The 22,502-nt window shown below is 39.3% G+C and overlaps 1 protein-coding gene across 2 annotated transcripts; it reads right to left on the bottom strand.

Annotated features, from left to right (window-relative positions):
* Positions 1 to 133: 133 nt before the first annotated feature.
* c23h10orf67 (chromosome 23 C10orf67 homolog) lies at positions 134 to 21,359 on the bottom strand. 2 transcript variants are annotated; one of them, XM_035799960.2, is made up of 16 exons: positions 20,753 to 21,359; positions 20,365 to 20,485; positions 19,367 to 19,468; positions 19,174 to 19,248; positions 18,775 to 18,927; positions 16,503 to 16,650; positions 15,364 to 15,422; positions 15,143 to 15,208; positions 11,717 to 11,782; positions 6,124 to 6,243; positions 5,929 to 6,017; positions 5,604 to 5,669; positions 5,348 to 5,435; positions 4,608 to 4,688; positions 4,431 to 4,524; positions 134 to 1,602 (listed from the first exon to the last, which is right to left on the bottom strand). In XM_035799960.2, exons 1-16 carry the CDS (start codon positions 20,836 to 20,838, stop codon positions 1,481 to 1,483), a joined length of 1,536 nt encoding a protein of 511 aa, XP_035655853.1. In that variant the 5' UTR covers positions 20,839 to 21,359; the 3' UTR covers positions 134 to 1,480. The 2 variants fall into 2 exon arrangements, with proteins under 2 accessions (XP_035655853.1, XP_035655852.1); XM_035799959.2 differs by having other exon boundaries at positions 19,367 to 19,510; positions 20,753 to 21,357.
* Between the last annotated feature and the right edge of the window lie 1,143 nt (positions 21,360 to 22,502).

Raw genomic sequence — 22,502 nt, 5'->3', positions numbered from 1 at the left:
TCTAAGCATTGCGCAGCAGGGATGCATTTGCAAGACAAATGCAGCTGAGATTCAAGTGGCACAAAACGTTTCGGATAAATTCAGCTTTATGTGAAAACAAAATGGTTACATTGCAAAAGACAAGACGTTCGGGTTTACATTCTGAAAATATTTTAATGGAAGAACTGTTATATATTTACAAAAGGTTACCATATATACTTCAAAGATATTCAGGAAAGTAGACTATATAGGTTGAATAAAAGATGGTGCAAGGTGTAAATCAATAATGACAAATGCCTATATTATTATAATTGGAAGAGATTGTATAACTTGCAGACAGTGGGTCTATTCAACTTATGCTATAAACAATCAGTTTTTCACATTCTATTCCAAAGAGTTGAATCAAATGGGAAAGCTTGAACTGGGTAGTTCTGTACTAAGTGACCATAAACTTGGGGACTTGTTAAGATGGCTGAGAGCCATGGTGTTGGGAAGGTTTCCAGCCAGCACTTACTCTTACTGATTAACCCTGTATGCTGAAACTCTGCTGGACTCCACCATACCAGCAATTGCTATTTATCCAGCATTTAATGAAAGCAATTACTTTAAGTCCAACAAAAATTCCCCACTTTGTTGTCTTACAACCAATGCAGAAGCTCTGAAAGAGGCAAACGTCCTGAGTAAGAAACCCTCCTGAGACTTTTAAGGGACATAATATATATGCCAGCAGTTTCTATGACAACATGGTTACCCTACAGCCCATAGTGTTTTACTGAATGACCAGCTAGAATGTAAAAGTGTCTTATTAAAGTCACCAAATGATGGACTGTTGAAAATAACAAGAAGTTAATGTATAATCACATAATGTTTATAAAGAGGACTGTGAGACAGTGAAAGAGTCATATTCTAACCATCATCAGTAATAAATGACATCCAATTGAAGGAGAAATTGCTAATTGATTTTAAGCCTGTCGTTTAATGTCATGAGGTTTGGCATGAAAGGGGCCTGCAGCAGCGGACTGTGGGGGTTTGGCTTTTTTTCTGAATGCAGCCTGGGAAAGTGAGATGTGGCTGGCTGGATTAGTGGTGTACCACAGTTTTCGCAGGCCCCCCAAGCAAGGTCTGAGCAAGCCTCCCCCACAAAAAAAGTTAACTTCCTACAATTCTACACATTTTGCCAATGAGGATGAAAGAAAGTCTTGCTGTTTTAAAACTGATTTACTGCAACTGTACAAATATTGCATGGGGCAGAGAGAAAAATTAGGCAGACTAATTCTTATCTTTTTTCACTAATTGGTCTTTTGACCAATAGATCAGCTCTGAAAAAGATCTGATGTGAAAAGATCTGATGTGATTGGTCAAAAGACCAATTAGTGGGTAAAAGATCAAAATTGGGCTGCCTATGTAAATGCAACCGTAGGCTACTGAAATGCATCAGATATGTATGTAACTTTCTAATTTGTTTAATTGTCTGTAAAACATAAATGTTGGTATAGGTTTGTCATTTTGAAGGGGTGCAGATTGCAGATGTGAGGGATGCTCTTTGCCTGGTATGGGACAGAAGGCAAGGAAGAGGAAGAATTCCACACAGCTCCTCTTCATCTCCTGATTCCATCTGGGATTCTAGAATAAAATAATGTGGCATTAATATATTGGCATCATGGGCTGTAAGACAAACCGTTAAAACAACTGTCATTGGGATTCTGATATTATCATTGTTCTAAACCTACAGGATGACATGAGAAGGATGAATCATCTTGCAATGAAACTCAATGTGTGCAGTAAAGCATTTTACAAATGTTTCCATATTTTGGGGTATTATTTCTTATTTCAAAGATCATTGACACTTTTAGTCTGGACTATTGATCCATCCTTGTGGATTGATTCCCACCTTTACAATGTGTATTTTTCTTGTCCGGTTCAACAAATTGTGATTCAAAAGCAGTGGTTTCACCATCCCAAGTAATTTTTTTTAACCAATAACATGAATTTGGGTACTGCCCATGGGAGGGGCGACATGACATCTCCCTGGCCAATTCTAAACAGGTCAGGGACGCTCCATAGACCCCAAGGCAGTGGGAGGGGGAACTATACTAAACCGTGTAACTGAATCAAACCAGTGGTTACCCCCTTTCAACAGCAGAGGAATGGCCATAACAATACCATTCACATTGCAGCACAGAGGACATGGTCCTTAGGGAGTGACTAGGATACTTTTTATTAACTAGAAAGCCAATGAGGCCCTTGAATAAAGAACATTTAGGTTCTTTCTCTAATCTTTTTGGTTTATTTTCTTGCTTCTATTTGTAGTAGTTATTAAAATATGAAAATTGTATATAGATAAACAATGTTTTAAGACATGGAAAAGGCAATAAAATGAAAAGGATGCTGAATTGAGAACGGGGCTCTGATGTGCCCTTCTACTGACCTAGAGGTTTCAGGGTGCTTGAACACATCAGAATTCCCATTGTTGAAGGTGATTAATTGAGACTGATAACTTACCATGAACAAAGATTGTAATAGAGTTTAATGCGGTAGGCCTGGGTTTGTAAATGCCTTATTCACATAGCTTTGTACTGAAGCATATGGGGGCCAGACGTATTCACTGACAAAGACGGACAAAATGTATTAGCCGTGTATGTTCTTCTAACAACCCATTATTGAGGATATTTTTGGGGGTAAATTCACTTGGCATTTTAAAACAGTTTGCCATAAAAATATAAAATGTGTTCCCTTTTACAATTTTGTTTTAGATACCATTAACTTGTATGTGTTTAGATAAAAAAAAATATTGGAATGTTATACAGATTACAAGCAAACACTGGGTCCTTATTGCTAAAGCAATAGGCAATATGCATGAATATAATATGAATTTATATTAATAAGAACAACTAGAGTTAGGCCTATTTCAAATGTATAAGTGACAGATATGATCAACAATTATACAAACAGTTCAAATCACTGCCTAAAGCTTAGCCTGTATTATGAGCAATTTAATATAAGTTCCTTGTTTATTGGAAGCCCACCACCCACTCAGTATGTGAACCTTTTCCACTCAACTGGTCAGCAATCAAAGAGCACGACACAGAGCACGAGCGTGCAATATAGGGCCAAAATCATTCAGACCATCTTGGATTACTGACCCACAGAATACACATAATCTGATGTGTGACAACAGTGTTTGCCAACTCTTACTAAGTGTCAAGACCTGTATGCTGGCTGGTGCCTTATCTCCAATGTTTCAATTATGGACTGTCAATGGTGATCTATGGGCTAAATTCCCATGGTTTAGTCAGGGGCTGGATGCATGATGTAGAGGTCATTGCCCACGGACCAATCGGTCTGAAGACCAGTGGCTTTTCAACTTTGTCACCCTCCACCATGCTGTTTGTCAGCCATGTTGACTCTACGCTATTGCATCAACGGGCCCTTTGGACCTCTCACACAAAGCTAGGTCTGTATCAATGGACACTTGGACAGGGCTAGCTAGACCAAGTCATAAAACCTCACAAAGCATACAAATAAACTTACCAATATACAAATAAATGACCTGATAAATCACTAAAAACATGAATTAACACAAGTACAACTAACAGTTATACAGCTAATCATAATAAACTATGAATTATAAAATGTATATATATCCATGTTTGCTATCGAATTTGAATGGATACATTTAACCAAAAGTTACACAGTGGGCTGTCTAAGACATTTGAATAATATCATATCTGTGACATTAAAAAGTGTTCAAGGGAAAGGAGGAAGTAGCTAGTCCTAATGACACAGACATATGTTCTCAGGTTATTGGATTGTTTAGGCTACATATTTCAGCAGGACGACAGAGTAATCTATCAGATTAATTTGTTGGCTTCTGTGCATCAGATAGTTCTGTCTGAGAGAGAGCTTTCATATTGACAGAAGGAATTAAGCCTCCTACTTATCCAGCCTAGTCATGTCTGCTAAGCTCATTAGTGGGGATCCCAATTATCAGAAAGTCAATAGTGCACAAACAGGAAGATTAAAGGGAGTTTAGCAAGGTTGATTCCTGTTTCTGTCACTCCTGATACCACGTTAACAAGGGATCCCAATCCTATACATCTGTAATCCATTTCCAAAGGCAAATGGACATGTATCTAGATGAACTCAAAGTCATTTTTCATCAGGCAAGTTACACTGTGTGTTGGGACAGGAAATATAGGTATTTGCATATAGGTAGTAACTTTGTCTCTTTATTGAAAACAATACACCTTCAGGGATACTGAAATAATCCATTCCTTAATGTCTTTTCTAAAGGTATGTAGGTCATTTCTTATTTGACATGTTGGGGCTGAATCCAAACATTAGAAGCACATACTTGCATCAATGACAATGGAACTTAAGCTTCAAAGTTTGAGTTATGAATGCATGTCTCAGGTTAGGATTTGGTCCTAGTAGTCAGTTAAATGAGTTACCTGAACAATCTGTTCTTCTGCCACTCAACACACTGATGTCCATGATCTCACCGGTTCTGTCCATCTTCTGAAAACCTCCAGTACCTATGTTGGGCTGACACAGAAAACACATTTAGCTAAAGAATCCAACACACAAGAAGTTAGAATACATTTCTGCCTTTTCCTTTTGATACAAACCAGAGGTGTCCCTGTGGCATAGCTGCTCGGCATTTTGAATCCATTGTACACAGGACTTTGGTAAGAACCAGCACTGTCCATCTACAGGAAATAAAATAGACATTAATAATACAAGATATCTTTATAATTGGAGCAGGCTACTGTTTGCAATGGGTTGCATTGATGCTTAGAGTGATAGGTTTGCAGTGTGATCGGTGTATAGCACTGTGCAGCTCACATCCATAGCATTAGAATCTTGACACCAGTGAGCTTTTAGAGAAACATCTTTGGCTTTCATCGTAACTGTCTTTCTAATGATTGACTGCTCATGGTGAACAGCCATGTGTGGAAAAGAGGGGGAAACTAACAAAAAAGCCAGACCCAAACCTATAAATATTCTTAAGCAACATCCAATGAAGGACTACATGACAGGCTTCATGGGGCTGCACTTGTTAAACTCTGATCTGTGTGCTCTGATTTACCCATTTGAAAAATAAGACTGGGTGTGTGCGTGTGTGTATTACACAGGTGTTGGTTTCCTCTGGTGATTGAGCCACGAAATTGACTGACAAAAATCATGCCAAAGCCCATGTAATTGTTTGAATTTTATACTCAGTGAAATGTACTGTATCCCTACTACATGCTCTTTTCAGATCACTGTACTGCCCTTATATTAATACATTTGGATAAAGGTACCTCTTTACATGCACTATCCCTAAAGATCCATCCTAAAATCTCACTTTGAATGGTTTGTTCCTCACCATGTAGTTGACTGAGGCATGTTGCAGTGAAGCTGCCTGCCGCTGTAACGTCTGTCGCAAGAACATCTCATCTTTGATGGCATGGAAACTTACAATGGATGTTTGAGAGAAACATTTGCTCAAAAACAACATTTCAATACAATTAAACAAAATGTCAACTGGCTCAATATTTTTTTATTGAATAAAAGATGCAATTGACATTCTATGATCAATTTGCTATGCGCTAAGTCAAAGTTAAAAACACATTCATACATACCTCGCCTTCAGAATCTCAAATTTCTTTTCCCATATTCCATTACAGCGAAACAACTGCTTTTGGAGTCTTTGGTAAACAACAAAGTAAAATACAGTGTGAGCGAATTAAATCCCATGTTGAGCCAGATGCACGGAGTCTGACATGCACTGAGATTAGCGTGGTATGTGATCCTACTATAAATTATTGTGTTATAGCAAGGCTGATCTTTAACACTGCAATCAACACTGTAATACTAGTAGATAATGCATTATAACATGTAATTGTCTAACCTATTCATGTCCCTTCTTTCCAACCCAAAATGAGATTAGACAAAGTAGATACATACTTCTCTATATCTTGTTTCTGTAAGGTCTCCATCTTTTTTAGTTCATTAAGTTGTCGGATCAACTCCTCCCCCCCTTCAGCAACCTGAAACTATAGAAATAAACTAGTGAAGATTCCAATAATGTGTTCAGCGGTTGTCTTGTCCTGCTTAGTATAAATCATGTCATGTATGGATATTGAGGAGAGCAAATCTTACCACAGGTTGTTCTTCTGCTGCTTGAGCTTTTAAGACGGCCTCCTGAGCAAGCACTTCTCTTTTTTGTTTCTCCTTCTCTGCACTCAATTTCTCATTAACTTCCTTTTCCACAGCAAGTTTCTGAAATAAAAACATGGCTATTCAGTTTTGGTAACTCACATTGTTATCCCTTGAACATCAGTTGTGAAAAAAGGAAAAATAGGATTCTGGAGGCCCTTGTGTGTTTTATCCATTTTCAAACTCAATTTAAAAATGGGGGGCCCCCAGAGTCACATAGTACTGTGCGGTCGTTGCCGTTTAAGACGAGGGAGGACGATTATTTTTTCATGAGCATGGCCTTATTTCTATTACAGCATTTTGGATGACTGGAATTCATATTCCACTCACCCAGCTCAATGTAACATTGATAGGTTTAGAGCCAGCACAAACTGGCTCTAACCATAATAGAAAGAGGAGTGGGAGGCCCCGGTGCACAAGGAAAAGTACATTAGAGTGTCTAGTTTGAGAAACAGACGCCTCACAAGTCCTCAACTGGCAGCTTCATTAAATAGTACCTGCAAAACACCAGTCTCAACGTCAACAGTAAAGAGGCAACTCCAGGATGCTGGCCTTCTAGGCAGAGTTCCTCTGTTCAGCGTCTGTGTTCTTTTGCCCATCTTAATCTTTTCTTTTTATTGGCCAGTCTGAGATATGGCTTTGTCTTTGCAACTCTGCCTAGAAGGCCAGCATCCCAGAGTCGCCTCTTCACTGTTGATGTTGAGACGGGTGTTTTGCGGGTACTATTTAATGAAGCTGCCAGTTGAGGACTTGTGAGGCGTCTGTTTCTCAAACTAGACACTCTAATGTACTTTTCCTTGTGCACCGGGGCCTCCCACTCCTCTTTCTATTCTGGTTAGGGCCAGTTTGCGCTGTTCTGTGAAGGAGGTAGTACACAGCATTGTACGAGATCGTCAGTTTCTTGGCAATTTCTCACATGGAATAGCCTTCATTTCTCAGAACAAGTATACATTGACGAGTATCAGAAGAAAGTTCTTTGTTCTTTGTTTCTGTTTCGAACCCACAAATGCTGATGCTCCAGATACTCAACTAGTCTAAAGAAGGCCAGTTTTATTGCTTCTTTAAATCATAACAATTTTCAGCTGTGCTAACATAATTGCAAAAGGGTTTTCTAATGATAGACTAGCATTTTAAAATTATAAACTTGAATTAGCTAACACAACGTGCTATTGGAACACAGGAGTGATGGTCGCTGATAATGGGCCTCTGTACACCTATCTAGATATTCCATTAAAAATCAGCCTTTTCCAGCTACAAAAGTCATTTACAACATTAACAATGTCTACACTGTATTTCTGATCAATTTGATGTTATTTTAAATGGACAAAAATGTACTTTTCTTTCAAAAACAAGGACAATTCTTTCAAAAACAAGGACAATTCTAAGTGACCCCAAACTTTTGAACAGTAGTGTATATACATGATCCTATATCCTATCCCCTATAGAGAGAGAGGGAGAGACAGCGAGAGTTTGGCTAATGAGCTTTCTGTCTGAACATTCCGAGAACGTCACTTTCTCCTCTATAGCTGTTGCTATAAACGCAATGTGCTTTTTAATCTCCTCTATAGCTGTTGCTATAAACGCATTGTGCTTTTTAAATTTTGTATCTCTGATAGTTTTTAGAACATCTATGAAGATATCCAGTGAAAGCAGATATGCAATTTGTTGACACCACAACACAGTACAAACTTGGATACACATTATCATGAATCAATAAAAACGTCTTAAAATCGCTGCTCAGTTTTGCATGTTTACAGAGGGTCGTTTTATAGTGAATTGTAGGTGGCGCTCATGTTGTTATAACACCAACATTCCAAGAATACAGGCACTAACATGGCAGCCATTCTAAAACCTTGCCGAACTCTCTATATATATGGCTCTGGGGGGGCCCTATGTTTTGAGTCATCCCACTAACTCAGGTCTAACAATGGTTGCTTTAAACAAACTAGTGGCCGTTATAATCAGAACCTAAGGCAGCATTGTGAAAGGCCATGTTAGCTGATTTAGTGCACATGGTCTGGGGCGTGTGAAGGTCAGGTCAAGTCAGGTCACTGCCGGACATAGTCTTTGAGGACTCTCAGTTTCTTAAGAAAAGCCCAAATTCTGACTCTCAAGACATATCTGGTTGTCTTTTGTATCAAAAAGGCATCTGTAATATCAATAGCCTAACCCTGCCACTTTGTTCTGTAAGCAGAGGGGTGGGGCTGGGGATATGTATGCTCATAAAAGCGTTAAGTTATATTCCTCAATAATTATTCCTTTAAATGCTCATTAAACAGCAGAAAATGTTAAATATTGTGTCTTCAAGAGTATGTTCCCATAATCTGAAGGACTAACTCAGGTCTCATTATAAAGGCTTGAGACAGAGAGCCAGTTGGTTCCTATGTGGAAATGAATGAATAGGGAAAGACTAAGATTTGCCATGGTGAGTGGTGGGTGTATTATAGCTGTGTTGTTAATCTAGTTAAGACAAGGATGTCAGGATGGGGTTTCCATTCTTCTCAGTTTGAGAGAAAAAGAAAGGAAGGCCTTCTTGTCACCTTTCAGAAACTCATTGTCTTTAGAAAGAGAGAAAAGGGGTAGGTGTTTATCCGTAACAACAGGATGTAGCCTACAGCCAGCCTCAGCAGCTTGGATAAAGCACCAGGCCATAACAAGAATACCTTACCATATACAGTTGAAGTCGGAAGTTTACATACACCTTAGCCAAATATATTTAAACTCAGTTTTTCTCAATTCCTAACATTTAATCCTAGTAAAGATTCCCTGTTTTAGGTCAGTTAGGATCACCACTTTATTTTAAGAATGTGAAATGTCCGAATAACAGTAGAGAGAATGATTTATTTCACATTTTAATTATTTCATGACATTCCCAGTGGGTCAGAAGTTTGCATACACTCAATTAGTATTTGGTAGCATTGTCTTTAAATTGTTTAACTTGGGTCAAACGTCTCGGGTAGCCTTCCACAAGCTTCCCACAATAGGTTGGGTGAATTTTGGCCCATTCCTCCAGACAGAGCTGGTGTAATGGAATCAGGTTGGTAGGCCTCCTTGCTCGCACATGCTTTTTCAGTTCTGCCCACAAATTTTCTATAGGATTGAGGTCAGGGCTTTGTGCTGGCCACTCCAACACCTTGACTTTGTTGTCCTTAAGCCATTTTGCCACAACTTTGGAAGTATGCTTGGGGGTAATTGTCCATTTGGAAGACCCATTTGCGACCAAGCTTTAACTTCCTGACTGATGTCTTGAGATGTTGCTCCAATATATCCACATAGCATCATGAGGAAGGAAAATGTTCTATTTTGTGAAGTGCACCAGTCCCTCCTGCAGTAAAGCACACCCATGCATCAAGGTTGGGATGGTGTTCTTTGGCTTGCAAGCATCCCCCTTTTTCCTCCAAACATAACGATGGTCATTACGGCCAAACAGTTCTATTTTTGCTTCATCAGACCAGAGGACATTTCTCCAAAAAGTATGATCTTTGTCCCCATGTGCAGTTGCAAACCGTAGTCAGAATTTTTTATGGCGGTTTTGGAGCAGTGGCCTCTTCCTTGCTGAGCGGCCTTTCAGGTTATGTATAGGACTCGTTTTACTGTGGATATAAATACTTTTGTACCGGTTTCCTCCAGCATCTTCACAAGGTCCTTTGCTGTTGTCCTGGGATTGATTTGCACTTTTCGCACCAAAGTACGTTCATCTCTAGGCGACAGAACGCGTCTCCTTCCTGAGCGGTATGATGGCTGCATGGTCCCATTGTGTTTAGACTTGCGTACTATTGTTTGTACAGATGAACGTGGTACCTTCAGGCGTTTGGAAATTGCTCCCAAGGATGAACCAGACTTGTGGAGGTCTACAATTTTTTTTCTGAGGTCTTGGCTGATTTATTTTGATTTTCCCATGATGTCAAGCAAAGAGGCACTGAGTTTGAAGGTAGGCCTTGAAATACATCCACAAGTACACCTCCAATTGACTCAAATGATGTCAATTAGCCTATCAGAAGCTTCTAAATCCATGACATAATTTTCTGGAATTTTCCAAACTGTTTAAAGGCACAGTCAATTTAGTGTATGTAAACTTCTGACCAACTGGAATTGTGACACAGTGAATTATAAGTGAAATAATCTGTCTGTAAACAATTGTTGGAAAAATGATTTGCCATGCACAAAATAGATATCCAAACCGACTTGCCAAAACTATCATTTGTTTTCAAGAAATTTGTGGAGTGGTTGAAAAACGAGTTTTAATGACTCCAACCTAAGTGTATGTAAACTTCTGACTTCAACTGTAAATCCATAACATTTTCCAGTTTGATCATCATTGATTTTTCTTTCTTTTATAACCATTTAGGTACTGAGAAAACCTCCCAGCAAAATCGTTTTGTATGACTGTTGGTGCCTAACAGACAACTCAGCTCATTGCACTGAATCCATATAAAATAGCAGGACCCAGAGCAAACTTGTCAACTGGTAGACCATGGCCTGAGTAGGATGAGACAGTACATATTTTCCATAACAAAAACTTGGTCAGGCTCTATGGTCCCTGTATTGTTAAGTCATTGTTTATGAAGTGGACTTTCAACCACTCATTGTGATGGCCCATTAAATCAGGCTAGCCAATCCACTCCAGCCATCAGCGTGTTGTGTCAGCTGCATGCATCACACACACACACACACACACACACACACACACACACACACACACACACACACACACACACACACACACACACACACACACACACACACACACACACACACACACACACACACACACACACACAGTCTGGCTCTATGTGATCAGTGTGTTGACAGAATCATACCCATCCTCCCCCCCCCAGACCAAGGGATGAATAAGCAAAAGTGGGAGTGATATGTAGCTGAAGTGCTTCAGCTTTATTGTTAAGTAAACTGTATAGTCAATATAGTAGCGGTGGTGAGGTAGGTAGGTGTGTGTGTGTGTGTGTGTGAGGGCGAGGGGGGGTATCAAAGCTGGGTGTCAAGATGATTTAGAACAATTATAACAAAGTATAGATTTTGTGCTGTCAATAAATCCAGCTGTGGTAATGTGAGTGTAGAAGCAATATGTTGTTATGCTATAATGAGGCTTGCGGACTTTAAAGTTGCAACATTCAGCACTTTTTGTTTTATGTTTCTGAAACTGAAATAAAAAGGCGTTGCCTACACATTCCTTGTGTCGTCTCGAAATAGTGCCACGACAGACACTTACTTCGTTGATGATTTCACTTCGCTGTTGACTTATGTGGAACAGGTTGTATTTTAACCCAACTCCCATGGCTAAAATCAATAGGACAGAGAGAACACGTGCGCACATTATCCCCTCTCTTTGCTTTATGAGCCTAATGTCTGCACTGATGAACTAACTGTCCTTCACCGGAGAGACCCAGACTTCTAAACATCCTGACACTGATAGCAGCACTTGACCGTGGCACGTTTTTACCTGTAGGGAATTTGGAAATATAATGGCGGCTTCCACGACTCACGAAACGTGTGCAGCCAGGTCATGTCAGTTACTTACCTCACTCTTCCGTAAGTCTTCAATGATTTGTATTTCTTTTTCCAGCTCTTGTTTTAGCGACATCATCTGTGAAATTAATAAACCAGGTTGTTACAGAGAAAACAATCCTATTTTCCTTAAAATACATTTTCTGAATGATAAAACAGTACCAAATGATTTATCGATCTAGTCTTGAGAAATTAATTGAATATCATTCATTAGCAACACATGATTATCATCTGAAGAGATTACGAGAGTAAAATGATGACACTGTGGTTTGTTCTTTAAGTACTTTTGCAGATAATGATTTTAGCGATAAAGCACTTTACACATTTTTTTTTTTTTAAACCAAGCCAATGAAAATGATTCAATTTAGTTAAAAAGGACACTGAAGGCCTTGATTCCTTGATAGGTGTTTGTTAAATACTATTGTGTAGAATCAACACCCAGGATATAAGTTTCTTCAGTTGCATTGAATGAAGAGCCCTCTAAAGACACTGTGGGTGGACACGAAGCTCATTCAGCACAACAATAATGTGGGTAGAGCAAGACAGGACCCACAGGCAGGATTCTATGCTGACATTTTTTACAAGGAGCACAGTTGCTCTTAAGTTAAAAAAAATCTTAGGAGCACAAATATAAATAAGAGCACAATCAAAACATACTTGAGGTATTAATGATAAGAATTGCCAGCAATGACAAAACACTGGGTTTAGGAGCACCAGAAGAATAGATTTTTAAGATTGAGATATAAGGCCTATATCATGAATCTTAGCTACATCCACTGAAGAAACTCTTCCTTTTCCTTTCTTTCTGTGCCACCAAGTGTTTGCACACTACTGGTAAAGTTCCCACAAGGATTATGATAACTTTCATCTGTGGTTACCAGGTTCTGTACTTAGTTAGCTAGTTAATGCTGTAGCATACATGCCAAATGGTTGCACTGTAGAGCCCTGACAGGGTAAGCTTGATGCCAGACTGCACCTGCCTGTATGATTGACGTATCGCTACCCTGCTTTCAGGACTGTCCACATCACACCCGGCCTAGAATTGGTACAGGGTCCCACAGTATCCCACAGTGAAAAGGTTATGGGACATGGACAAGAATTCCTCCCATGGTGCCCTTCCATATACTGTGTGCGACATTTTTGCATGAGCAATACACGGGTCAGGATGACATATTATTATTACATGCGAGTTCCAAACAATAACTCTTGATTGCTTCAGTTGCATCCCATGACTCCCACAGTTTAAACTTGAGTTGACTAAACTTAAATAATCCTCTCCTTATCAAACAGTTAAAAAGGTAATTGTGCTGCAGATTATGAGTTTTACGGTAGCTTTTGCACAGATCTGTGCTCTTTTGTGTGATGAAAATGTCACCTTATAGCTCCATATACATTTCTGTTAAAATAAAATGATGTTCTCACAAGTACAGATGTTTTGTATAATTTATCCTTGATGCAAGCCAATGTACTGTTGGTGTTCTATGTGATTGTGACATTCAGGGATGAGAGAGTGAGTCTTGACGGGTAGCTGAAGCTTACACCCAGCTGGGCTTTCAGCGGCTAGGCCTTGGCCTCCCATTGGAAGTCTCTCCCTTGGGGCCCTACAGCTATGGAAGAAGCAAATGTTCTGCTTCATTGATCAAAGTCAGCAAAATAATGTGAAAAACGTCCTCTTTTTTTTCCATTTGACATTTTTATGCATAAACACTATAGTAGCACTTAACATTGAGTTTGTCAGTCACAGGAAGGGTACAAAAGGCCCGGTAACAAAGACATTTGAAAAGAGGGGGATTTGAATTGTTACACTAAATATGTATCATCCTTTTGACTGATGATTGAAATTACATTAAGGACATCTTAATTAGAAGTCTTTAACTAAAGCTGCTCCTTAGAAGGAGTTTGGATACACACCATCTGCTCCACACACCATTAACCTCTACTCATCCCTGGCTGTTTGGTGTTTATTGAAGTGAAGAGAACAGGGTCTATCAACGAGCCACACTTTTGATCTCTAACCAATCTTTTTTTGTTGCTGTATTTCTAGTGGTGATCATCCTCTGACCAAGATCGTCAATTAGTGTTGTTGTGATTATGATGAAGCCCAGTATCTATGTTCAGATTCCTTTTACTGAGTGCTTTCTCTGATGTTCACTTTTATTTGAACCATTGCACCTACAGGTCCCAAAATGACCTAGGTTATTACTGGATACTAATAATGCATCCTTTAGATGGACAATTGTTTTGTATGTCCAAAGAAAACTATGATTAGAGGGAGGAGAAGGCCTGTAGTAAATCTCAAGTATTCAGTGACAAATTAACAAATAATTTATACCTTATACAATGAATATTTTATTTTTATCGGTGCGCAGTTAATTACAATAATCAATGCGGTGAGACTAAATTTTAATCTAATTAAAGTAAGTATCCTAGCAACCCTATGGGGTCAGGGCAAGGCATTCAATAAAGTGTGTTAGAAGTGACCAAATTGAGTGCTAGAGTAGCACAGGAAGTGTTAGCTTTTAGATTCTACCACTGCTGATTAGTATCTTTAAAGTGAAAAGAGAAGGGGCTGAGAAAAACAACTATGACTGGTATATTTGCTTTATCAACAATCCACATCACCCATTTCTGTGGGCAATGATCGCTACCTTCTGTAAATGAAAATGCCAAGGGTGTAGTTATTTTGTAAGAATGTATTTTTCTACATTGACTAAATCAATACGACACCTGGTAGGCCCTTTAAATAACCAATAAATATATACTGTAGGGTAGAGCTGTTCAAAAGAGTTGACATGCATGAATAGTAGAACTTGCACAATTTCTATAATTTCAAGCACAATTCAGTAAAATGATCTGGCAGAATTCCATTTTTCACACCACATATGACTGTTAAACAGATCATCTACCTTTACAGTATCAATAAAGAATGATAAATAATCCTAACCCAACACATTAAAGCATGGCCTTCAAGGCCCATTCGCCAAATGTTGTGCCAATGGAACCACACTACTGTGTCAAATATTAACCTTTGTTTTCTCAGTGAAAGCTTGATAATACCTCATAAAACCATTTAGATTGTCTTCCTCCACTTACCAGTTGCTTTACAGTAAGAGAGATGCAGCAATGTGTCGGCATCCTTCCATTTTGATGACAAAACTAACAGAACATTCACCTGCACTGAAATCTATCAGGGCTCTTGTCTTACCTGGCATATGCTAGCAAGGCTTTTTTCCCACTCTATATGAGTGGACTGCAAACACTGCCAGGAAGATTGCCTCTTAGGCCATGTAATGTGGATAGAACAGCAGTTCAGCATGGGCAGGGTTGAGAGTAGAGAACTTTGAGACATGTTTTGTAAACATAGTTTTCTCACCAGCCAAATTCAACATTGACTTACTTGGAGGTCGTAAAGACTGGTGACATGGGAAAGGATGCTTACCTTGTTTCTGGCGGTGTCCTTCTCAATGCTGAGTTGTACTTTCAGATGATCATAGTCACTGGTCATCTAGAATTAAAATGGGGGGAGGGAGGGTCACCGTAAGCATTTCTTCTAATTCGCTCCACTTTATACAAAACAATGCACGGTAATCCTTTTTGCTTTACATGTACATAAATGTTTTGCTTTATGCATAGTTGCAAAATAACCATTGTTGCATGTACCTTTTGCAGGGCTTTTTTCTCATCCTCTAACTTTGCTTTCACATCGTTTAGATTATGTGCTGAAAAAAAGTAAAAAGAGCACTGGTTATCTGAGATGGATAGCAAGAGACAGGAAACACGCCCACTTTCATCTGGTTTCAGGCTATCAGAGGAATAGGGTGGAAGGGGAGGGTAGGCCTAAGAGACAGGGTTGTTGGAGTTTGAGAGAGTAGTGTGACATGACGTCCATCCACGTCCCATTGAGTTACGGCGGTGGCCTGAGAAAGTACACTTGAATCCAGTGTGGCCTGGGTCCTGACAGGGTTCTGACCTGGCATTCCACCCTTGATGAGCTTGGCCTGCCACCAACTGTTCCTCTGGTGACCTAAAACACTAAGTTCAAGGAGCAAGTGTGGGTTTGCAAACTTTGCACACAGCACAGTCACAGCACATACAAAATACTTACTTGATTTGAATGAACAACATATAAAAGAGGAAATGCTCTTTGGCCAGACACCACACACCACATTTTAAGAATATGGTTAAGGTCATATTAATGAGATGTGCCCTCTTCAAAACCCCATCCGATATGAAATGTAACATGTAGCAGTCAACGGAGGCCTTGGCGCTATCACATTTTATCAGATGAGATATGTTTGTGCTTCGTTTGTATCTATACATCCGGGGGAACATATTCAGATGGTTACCTAAGTTACATAAGCAATTAATGAACATCAAACATTTAGAGAGATAAAACGCTGATCCTTGAAAATACACCTGTGCACTGTTTACTTTCTCTTGAAGGACTCCCACACTGTGGACTGGATGGCCAAACATTACAATCTGACCAATGGCTGCCAAACTGTGAGTTATTAGCTCATGTTTCCAGACAATATCTGCTGCAGGGGGCACATGATTAGCCTAGTTGAAACGGCAATTGATGTAGGAAGTTTACATATGGGGTTAAAAAGTAAAGATTTATCAATTACACTAAACAGTTTAACATAGTTATTGAGTCACAGAATGACATTAATATGGATTTTATGGTCCAGATTCTATGACTTAACATCTTAAATCCTATAACATTTCAATAAGCAGGTCTTAAAAAAAAAAATGAAAAGCTGGCTCATGCACAAAAATGAAAAGAATCCCCACAATACCTAGATCTTCCAACTGCTGCTCTTTAGCCTCCAAGGAATTGCGGACCTGGTCCATGACAATGTGCATGGAGTCAATGTCGTCTTGTAGCTTTTGATTCTCTTGTCTCAGCCATTCTTTATCCGGGTCATCCACAGCCTCACAGCTAATCTGAAGAAAAAAAATGACAACTCCTTTTTAACCTTTTTGCTTTAATCCGCAAAACAAAAGGCACACTGCTCAAGCAGCGTGGCAAGTATGAGTCCTTTTCAGAAACAAAGCAATCGTACAACTTTCTGCCTCCTTCGATTTCCCCCTGAATAATAAAAAGCGGAGGCACACAAAAAAGAACTCCGGCCATGAGTTTTTTTTCACCCCTCTTTGCCCAGAAGAAAGAAGGCAGTACATTATATACAAAGACCATAATTCATGGGGACATTTTTATTGACAGGGATAATACATATCATACTGTTTGCATGCCCCTGTCATTCAGGTCAATTTATTCTGGAAGTCCAAAGCGGCAGCTGGGCCTTTCCACCCACGGTCTGGGCCCTGGTCTCTAACAACCGCTGCCTGTAACTAGGCAGGGCTGAGGGGGGAGACTGGGGGAGTATGGTTGGGCAACACCAGGGGGTTTGAAGAGTGCACAGCTTCCAGGGGGGGGGCTTGTTGCCTTTGTGTCTTCCCTCAGTGGCAGCGCTGCCAGTGTCACCAGGATCACATCACATGTCAGAGCAGTGAAGTTTGCAGACTGGGAGCCGCATGGAGCCCATCAGGTTCCTGTGATATCCACGCAGTTGGCCCTCTCCACTTTGTGCTGCAGCCACCATTCATGCCCTGGACATTAACAGGGCTTTTGCATGCCTGTCACACTTAGGACTGTGCAGTGTGCAGGCGTTCAAAGGCTTTCAAAGCTTCAAGGTCCCCCCCACCCTGCTTTTCCCTTGTTTTGTTTCCTCCTCTTGTTTTATAATGAAAGAAGACAGTACTTTTGTGAGCAGGGGTCATATTTGAGTAAAGAAATCTAACTTTTTAAAATAATATCAATGCCTTTTTGTTTCAGTTGGAATGATGCCAAAACTGTGTGAATTCAATAGATTTTTGTAACAGAGAGCCACCCAATACATCCAAGTTTGCCAAAAGACACATTTGAATTAAAAAGGAAACACACAGTTAGCCATGCTTCATAAGCTTGACCTTATCAGGAACTGTATGCAATCTATGGACTAAACTATTATGTTGTATCAGCGTTAATCAAATAATGAAAAAACTATTTAGAGGGATTATAAGGTTAGGAGTGCTTGCGTTGCGTGTGACACTGCAGTTTTGACGCCGCGTTAGGCTAAGCTACATGTCATGCTACAGAGGATTACCCAGTTGGTCCTCTCTGTAATCAGCCTGGGCACCGTTCCATGGCACAGCCCCGACCCGATCAGCATCAACAAATGATCACCTCTTCATGCACCACCAAACACCATCCATCCCCTCGTCTCTCTCCCCATCCAAGATAAAGTTAACTAACTATGAGTGACAGCAATAAACACACATTTTTCTTGTTTTATGGGGGTTCCCTCTGTCTCTGGTTCTCTCTACACAACTGTATCTAAAACCCAAAACACTGCATGGCTGACTGGGACTGTTTCCACTGCGATTGAAGAAGAAACGCTACTTCCTTTACCTCTGGCTCCACCATCTGCCGTAGAGTGGTAACTACGAGTGATTAGCCATGCGGTTCTCCCATGGCCGTGACCACTCTCATTAGCACAAAGAACAAAGGAGTGATTCTCCAGAGCTGCAGTCATCTGTTTCACTTTGAGAGGCTGGTTTTGTGTGACTACGCTCCCTGCCATCTGCCTACAGTAGAGTCCCACTTGTGTTGGACAAAACTAAAATACTGAGGGGCGAGAGAGGAATCGAGAGATAGAGTGAGGGGCTGCCCGGCCTCATTAAAACAAGGCAATTAGGGGAATACACCTCATCTTGTAACACTAAATATCTAATTAATGTTGATTTCTGGGGGGGTGTCACTCACCACATAAAAGGTATGACTGATGAGAAATGAATACCTTTTGGTCAAACAAAAGGTGTGTATGTCACCACCCCTCCCTTGAATGCATTTTTATCTAACCATGATTAACTATTGTTCACCACTGGCAGCTCTAGCAGAACCTTTGAATATTCTTAATTCTTTAACTTCTTAATTTGGAATATAATTAGGATAAGACAAAATACAATATGTGACTCACATCACTCGAGTAAGTGGGCAAAGTGAAGAACACACTGATCCCAGCCTACCTTTGTGAAGACTCTCTCCTCATATTCCCTCAGCTGTTCACTCATACACGTGATCTTCAAGTTCTTCTCTTGGATCTCATTCATCAGATCTTTCAGTCTCCCTGTCTCACTAGCAACAGCAGCTACATTTTCTCCTTTTTTAAGGTAGTAATTCTGAAATAAAACAACACAGTCAAATCAAATGTTATTGTTCGCATACACATGTTTAGCAGATGTTATTGTGGGTGTAGCGAAATGCTTGAAATACACAGTCAATATATTTTGAAAGTATATAAAAACTTGGTGATAGAGACATGCACACATGCAATGCTCTTTTGTATTTGGGATACAATAAGAGTTATGACAATATACAGTGAAACATGTTATTGTTGTAACACACTAGGCTTAATGTGTCCATACCTGGTAGCTGCCTCTGATCACATGGATTGCATCATTGAATTGTTGTTGATAACTTTTCCGTATAACTTTTACTTTCTGTATGAAACAATGTTTAGTTTAGTTTATAAGCATAATGCAATTTGACTGAGAACATGGTAATTATTTATAATTATATTTGTAACCAAATGAATTGTACAAATTAAATATCTGTCACCTCCTTATGACGATTCTCCAAACTCTTCACTTTGTCATTCATGCTGGTATACAAGGACTCTGCCTCTTGCTGAAGTTTGGACTCATAGTGTGCCTGTATGAACTTTATTTTCAAAAAAATGTCTTTTTTCAGGGTATCCATATTCTAACAAACAAAGGGGGAGATTAGTCAACATTTCTGTATGTAGGCATGTTGAGCAAAAGCACATTCCAGCACAATTCAGCAACTGAAATGCATCTTCTTCTTATACTGTAAGCTAGATGTTGATTTGATTTGATTAGTCTACACCGTTCAAATAAATTGAATAGGCCTCCCCAATTAATTTAATGTTCTTATGTATTATAGCCTTTAATTTGACAAATACACAAGGTGCAAACACATCAAGACTGTGCTCTTTTAAAGCACAAGGGACATAAGTATAACTCAGCAGCTAGCATAATCAGCTTGAATCAGTAGGAAGTAGCTACTGTACTCTGTTTTGGTTCCTTCTTTGTTGAATTGGTATCACTTTCAATCTTTGGAGGATGAATACCCCACAAATCTACTAGCCTGCCAATCAATTTGTTTAACTCTGCAGGCAAGGGCAGTCATTGCTGCGCCCTTGCTAACATTTTCTTCCCCAGAACAAAGCCTCCATATGCCCTCTCAGCGGGGGACTGGGGAGATATAAGAGCCATGCATTTAGGCCTAAAGTTATAGGAATTTTGAGATGAAAGGGGATGCAGAGTGAATTGAAACACTGAGCAAATCTAGAGGAATGCGCAAGTCACTGTCACTCAGGCGTGGCGTTTCACTTTCTATGTTGCTCTTCTGATTGCAGTGTTTTTTTGTACGTAGCCAAATCAAAAAGGATAATACTAATAATTGGAGTTGTTTGAAAATATAAACTTTTCGATTGTATAAATTGAATCTGTATTTTGTAATAAACATGTGCATTTATTGTATGGAGAAACACAGTTATTATATAAGCAAGCAATGTACAAACTAAAGTAACCTACCTTTATAAGTTCAGCAGTGTGGTCAGACAGTAACTTGACAGTGGGTAATTCTGAGACATCGGTTTGGACAGAAGCATCTGGACCAAAGAATCCCACCCTCAATTGATTCCCCAGTGAAAACCTCCACATTAGGCGCCGCAGCAGACAAACAGGTAAATTAGACAGACAAAAAACAAACAGAGGAGAAAACAATGTCAATCATTATTAAAAAATATATATTTAGAAAAATGGAACAGGTGCTTGCCCAATATGATAACCAAGATAGGTAACGTTACCAATATTGAGAGTCGAGAGATAGCTGCGTACCGTTAGAATGTGCATGTGACAGAAAAAAGTTACAGCTAGCTAGCTTGTTTGGCTAACGTTAGCTAATTAGCTAGCTACTTACTTGCGAATTTCCTCTATTTCTTTAGAAAATAGCTCCTCTTCGTCCTCATTCATACACATCTTTTTTTGTTTACACACGAGGTTCATGACCGTGAATGTCAGACAGATTTTGTGTTTCAAAATCACTTGCTTGCAAGCTAGTTGATTTGCTAGCTTGTCTTTGCCACTCCAGATTATGGTGTTGCTATAGCTACTTGGACAACTGGGAAACTAGCTCTCATCAGGAGCAGGTATGCTTTTCTACTTGTTTCTATCTTATTTACTTTAAATGGTCATTGAGCTAGTTATTTGAATGGTAGACGTGTCAAATCTCTCCAGCCACGATTATCGAACAATTCTTATTTTAATTTTTTTACCTCACATTGTAACTAGCTAGCTGGCTTGCAACCAGAGTTCTAATCTGCCCACTGACGCGCACTGTCATGAAGGCTCGTTACTTGTTACCACAAACACAAAGTCATAAACTCCGCCTATTTCTACAATTTATCTTCTTAAAATGTGATTTTAAACCTTACTTAACCTTAACCGCACTACTAACTTTACGCCTAACCTTAAATTTAGACCAGAAAGTACATTTTAGTTTTCATTCATCTTTACCATATTGAGCCAATTTTGATTTAGTTGCTATGGTAACTAGTGTAAACCGCCACCGCAAGTGCTTGTTCAGTCTCGGCTGCAGGTTATGGTTGACCCTCATTTAAGAGGTTTTGGGCACCAGAGGGACCCCAATGAAATATATATTTTTTCTTCTTCGTAACAACCAACTGATGTTAACAGCATAATCCAAATATAAATCTTTGAAACTGCAACTTTCAGATGATGACACTTGTATTTGTGCAAATGTATGATGAGTGCATTCGTTGATTCAGATTACTATTTGATCTATAATTTACTCCTTTCCAAATGTGTAACATTCTGTTCCTGTGAACATAACAATTTGTATCCAGACAGACTTCACTGTTACCACTCTTGTGAATTTCAGTTCATCATATTTTTGTTGGTTATTGAAATTGAGCCAAATAGGGCAAAATAGGGCCAATTAAATTGTACACATTTTAAAATTGAATGGATCTGAGATTAGTGAAAAACTTTAATCACAAAATTAATTGTTTTCACACAATATAAAAACATTAAAATAGTTGTAATATCCTAGTCTGTCTAAATAGCATAATCTCTTAGAGTCTGATTGAGCAACATAATCCCTAAATCTGAAATCTATTCCCCTGGTAAAGCCCCATCCATAGTCACAGAGGCAGCAGACTAGGTATGTCTCCTCCCCTCCCCCTTTCACACAGCGTTGCTTACAGTACATCTGAGTCTGCCCTGTGGGCCAGGCAGTATGGCGCTTTAATTAATCAAAAACAGTTTAGTCCAATGAATAGGAGGTGATGGTATTATTATTTGTTTTTCTGTTTTTACTAGTGAATATAATCCTATTTTCTGGAATGTGAAGTCTTTGTTTGAGATATTCTGTTTTAAGATTCAGAGTCTCACAGCTGTGTGGTTTTGGAATGGAATCACACTGAAAATCAATACCATACACGTCAATAGGGATATAGCCTAACCGCCGTGGAGACTCAGGGGAGGGATGTGTGTGTGTGTGTGTGTGTGTGTGTGGGGGGCAATTGTCTCAAACATCTTATTTAGCAACACCTCACAACATACATAGAGATTGTATTAAGTATTCATGGTTGTTCATATACAGTATTTGTAACTAACCTAAACAGAATTGAAATCTATTGTTATTTTTT

This window comes from Oncorhynchus keta, chromosome 23 (assembly GCF_023373465.1).
Source record: "Oncorhynchus keta strain PuntledgeMale-10-30-2019 chromosome 23, Oket_V2, whole genome shotgun sequence".
Lineage (NCBI taxonomy): Eukaryota > Metazoa > Chordata > Actinopteri > Salmoniformes > Salmonidae > Oncorhynchus > Oncorhynchus keta.
Note: the sequence above shows the minus strand (reverse complement) of the source record. Positions and strands in the feature narration are given on the sequence as shown.

What these genes read in the sequence shown, in the direction of transcription:
- c23h10orf67 (XM_035799959.2), bottom strand. Translation starts at nt 20,838, where the DNA reads ATGAACCTCGTGTGTAAACAAAAAAAGATGTGTATGAATGAGGACGAA. An exon ending in TGGAGAATCGTCATAAGGAG is followed by an intron (nt 19,249 to 19,366) that starts GTGACAGATATT and finishes TGTTTCATACAG; the next exon opens with AAAGTAAAAGTTATACGGAA. An exon ending in GCAGCAGTTGGAAGATCTAG is followed by an intron (nt 15,423 to 16,502) that starts GTATTGTGGGGA and finishes ACTTTTTTTCAG; the next exon opens with CACATAATCTAAACGATGTG.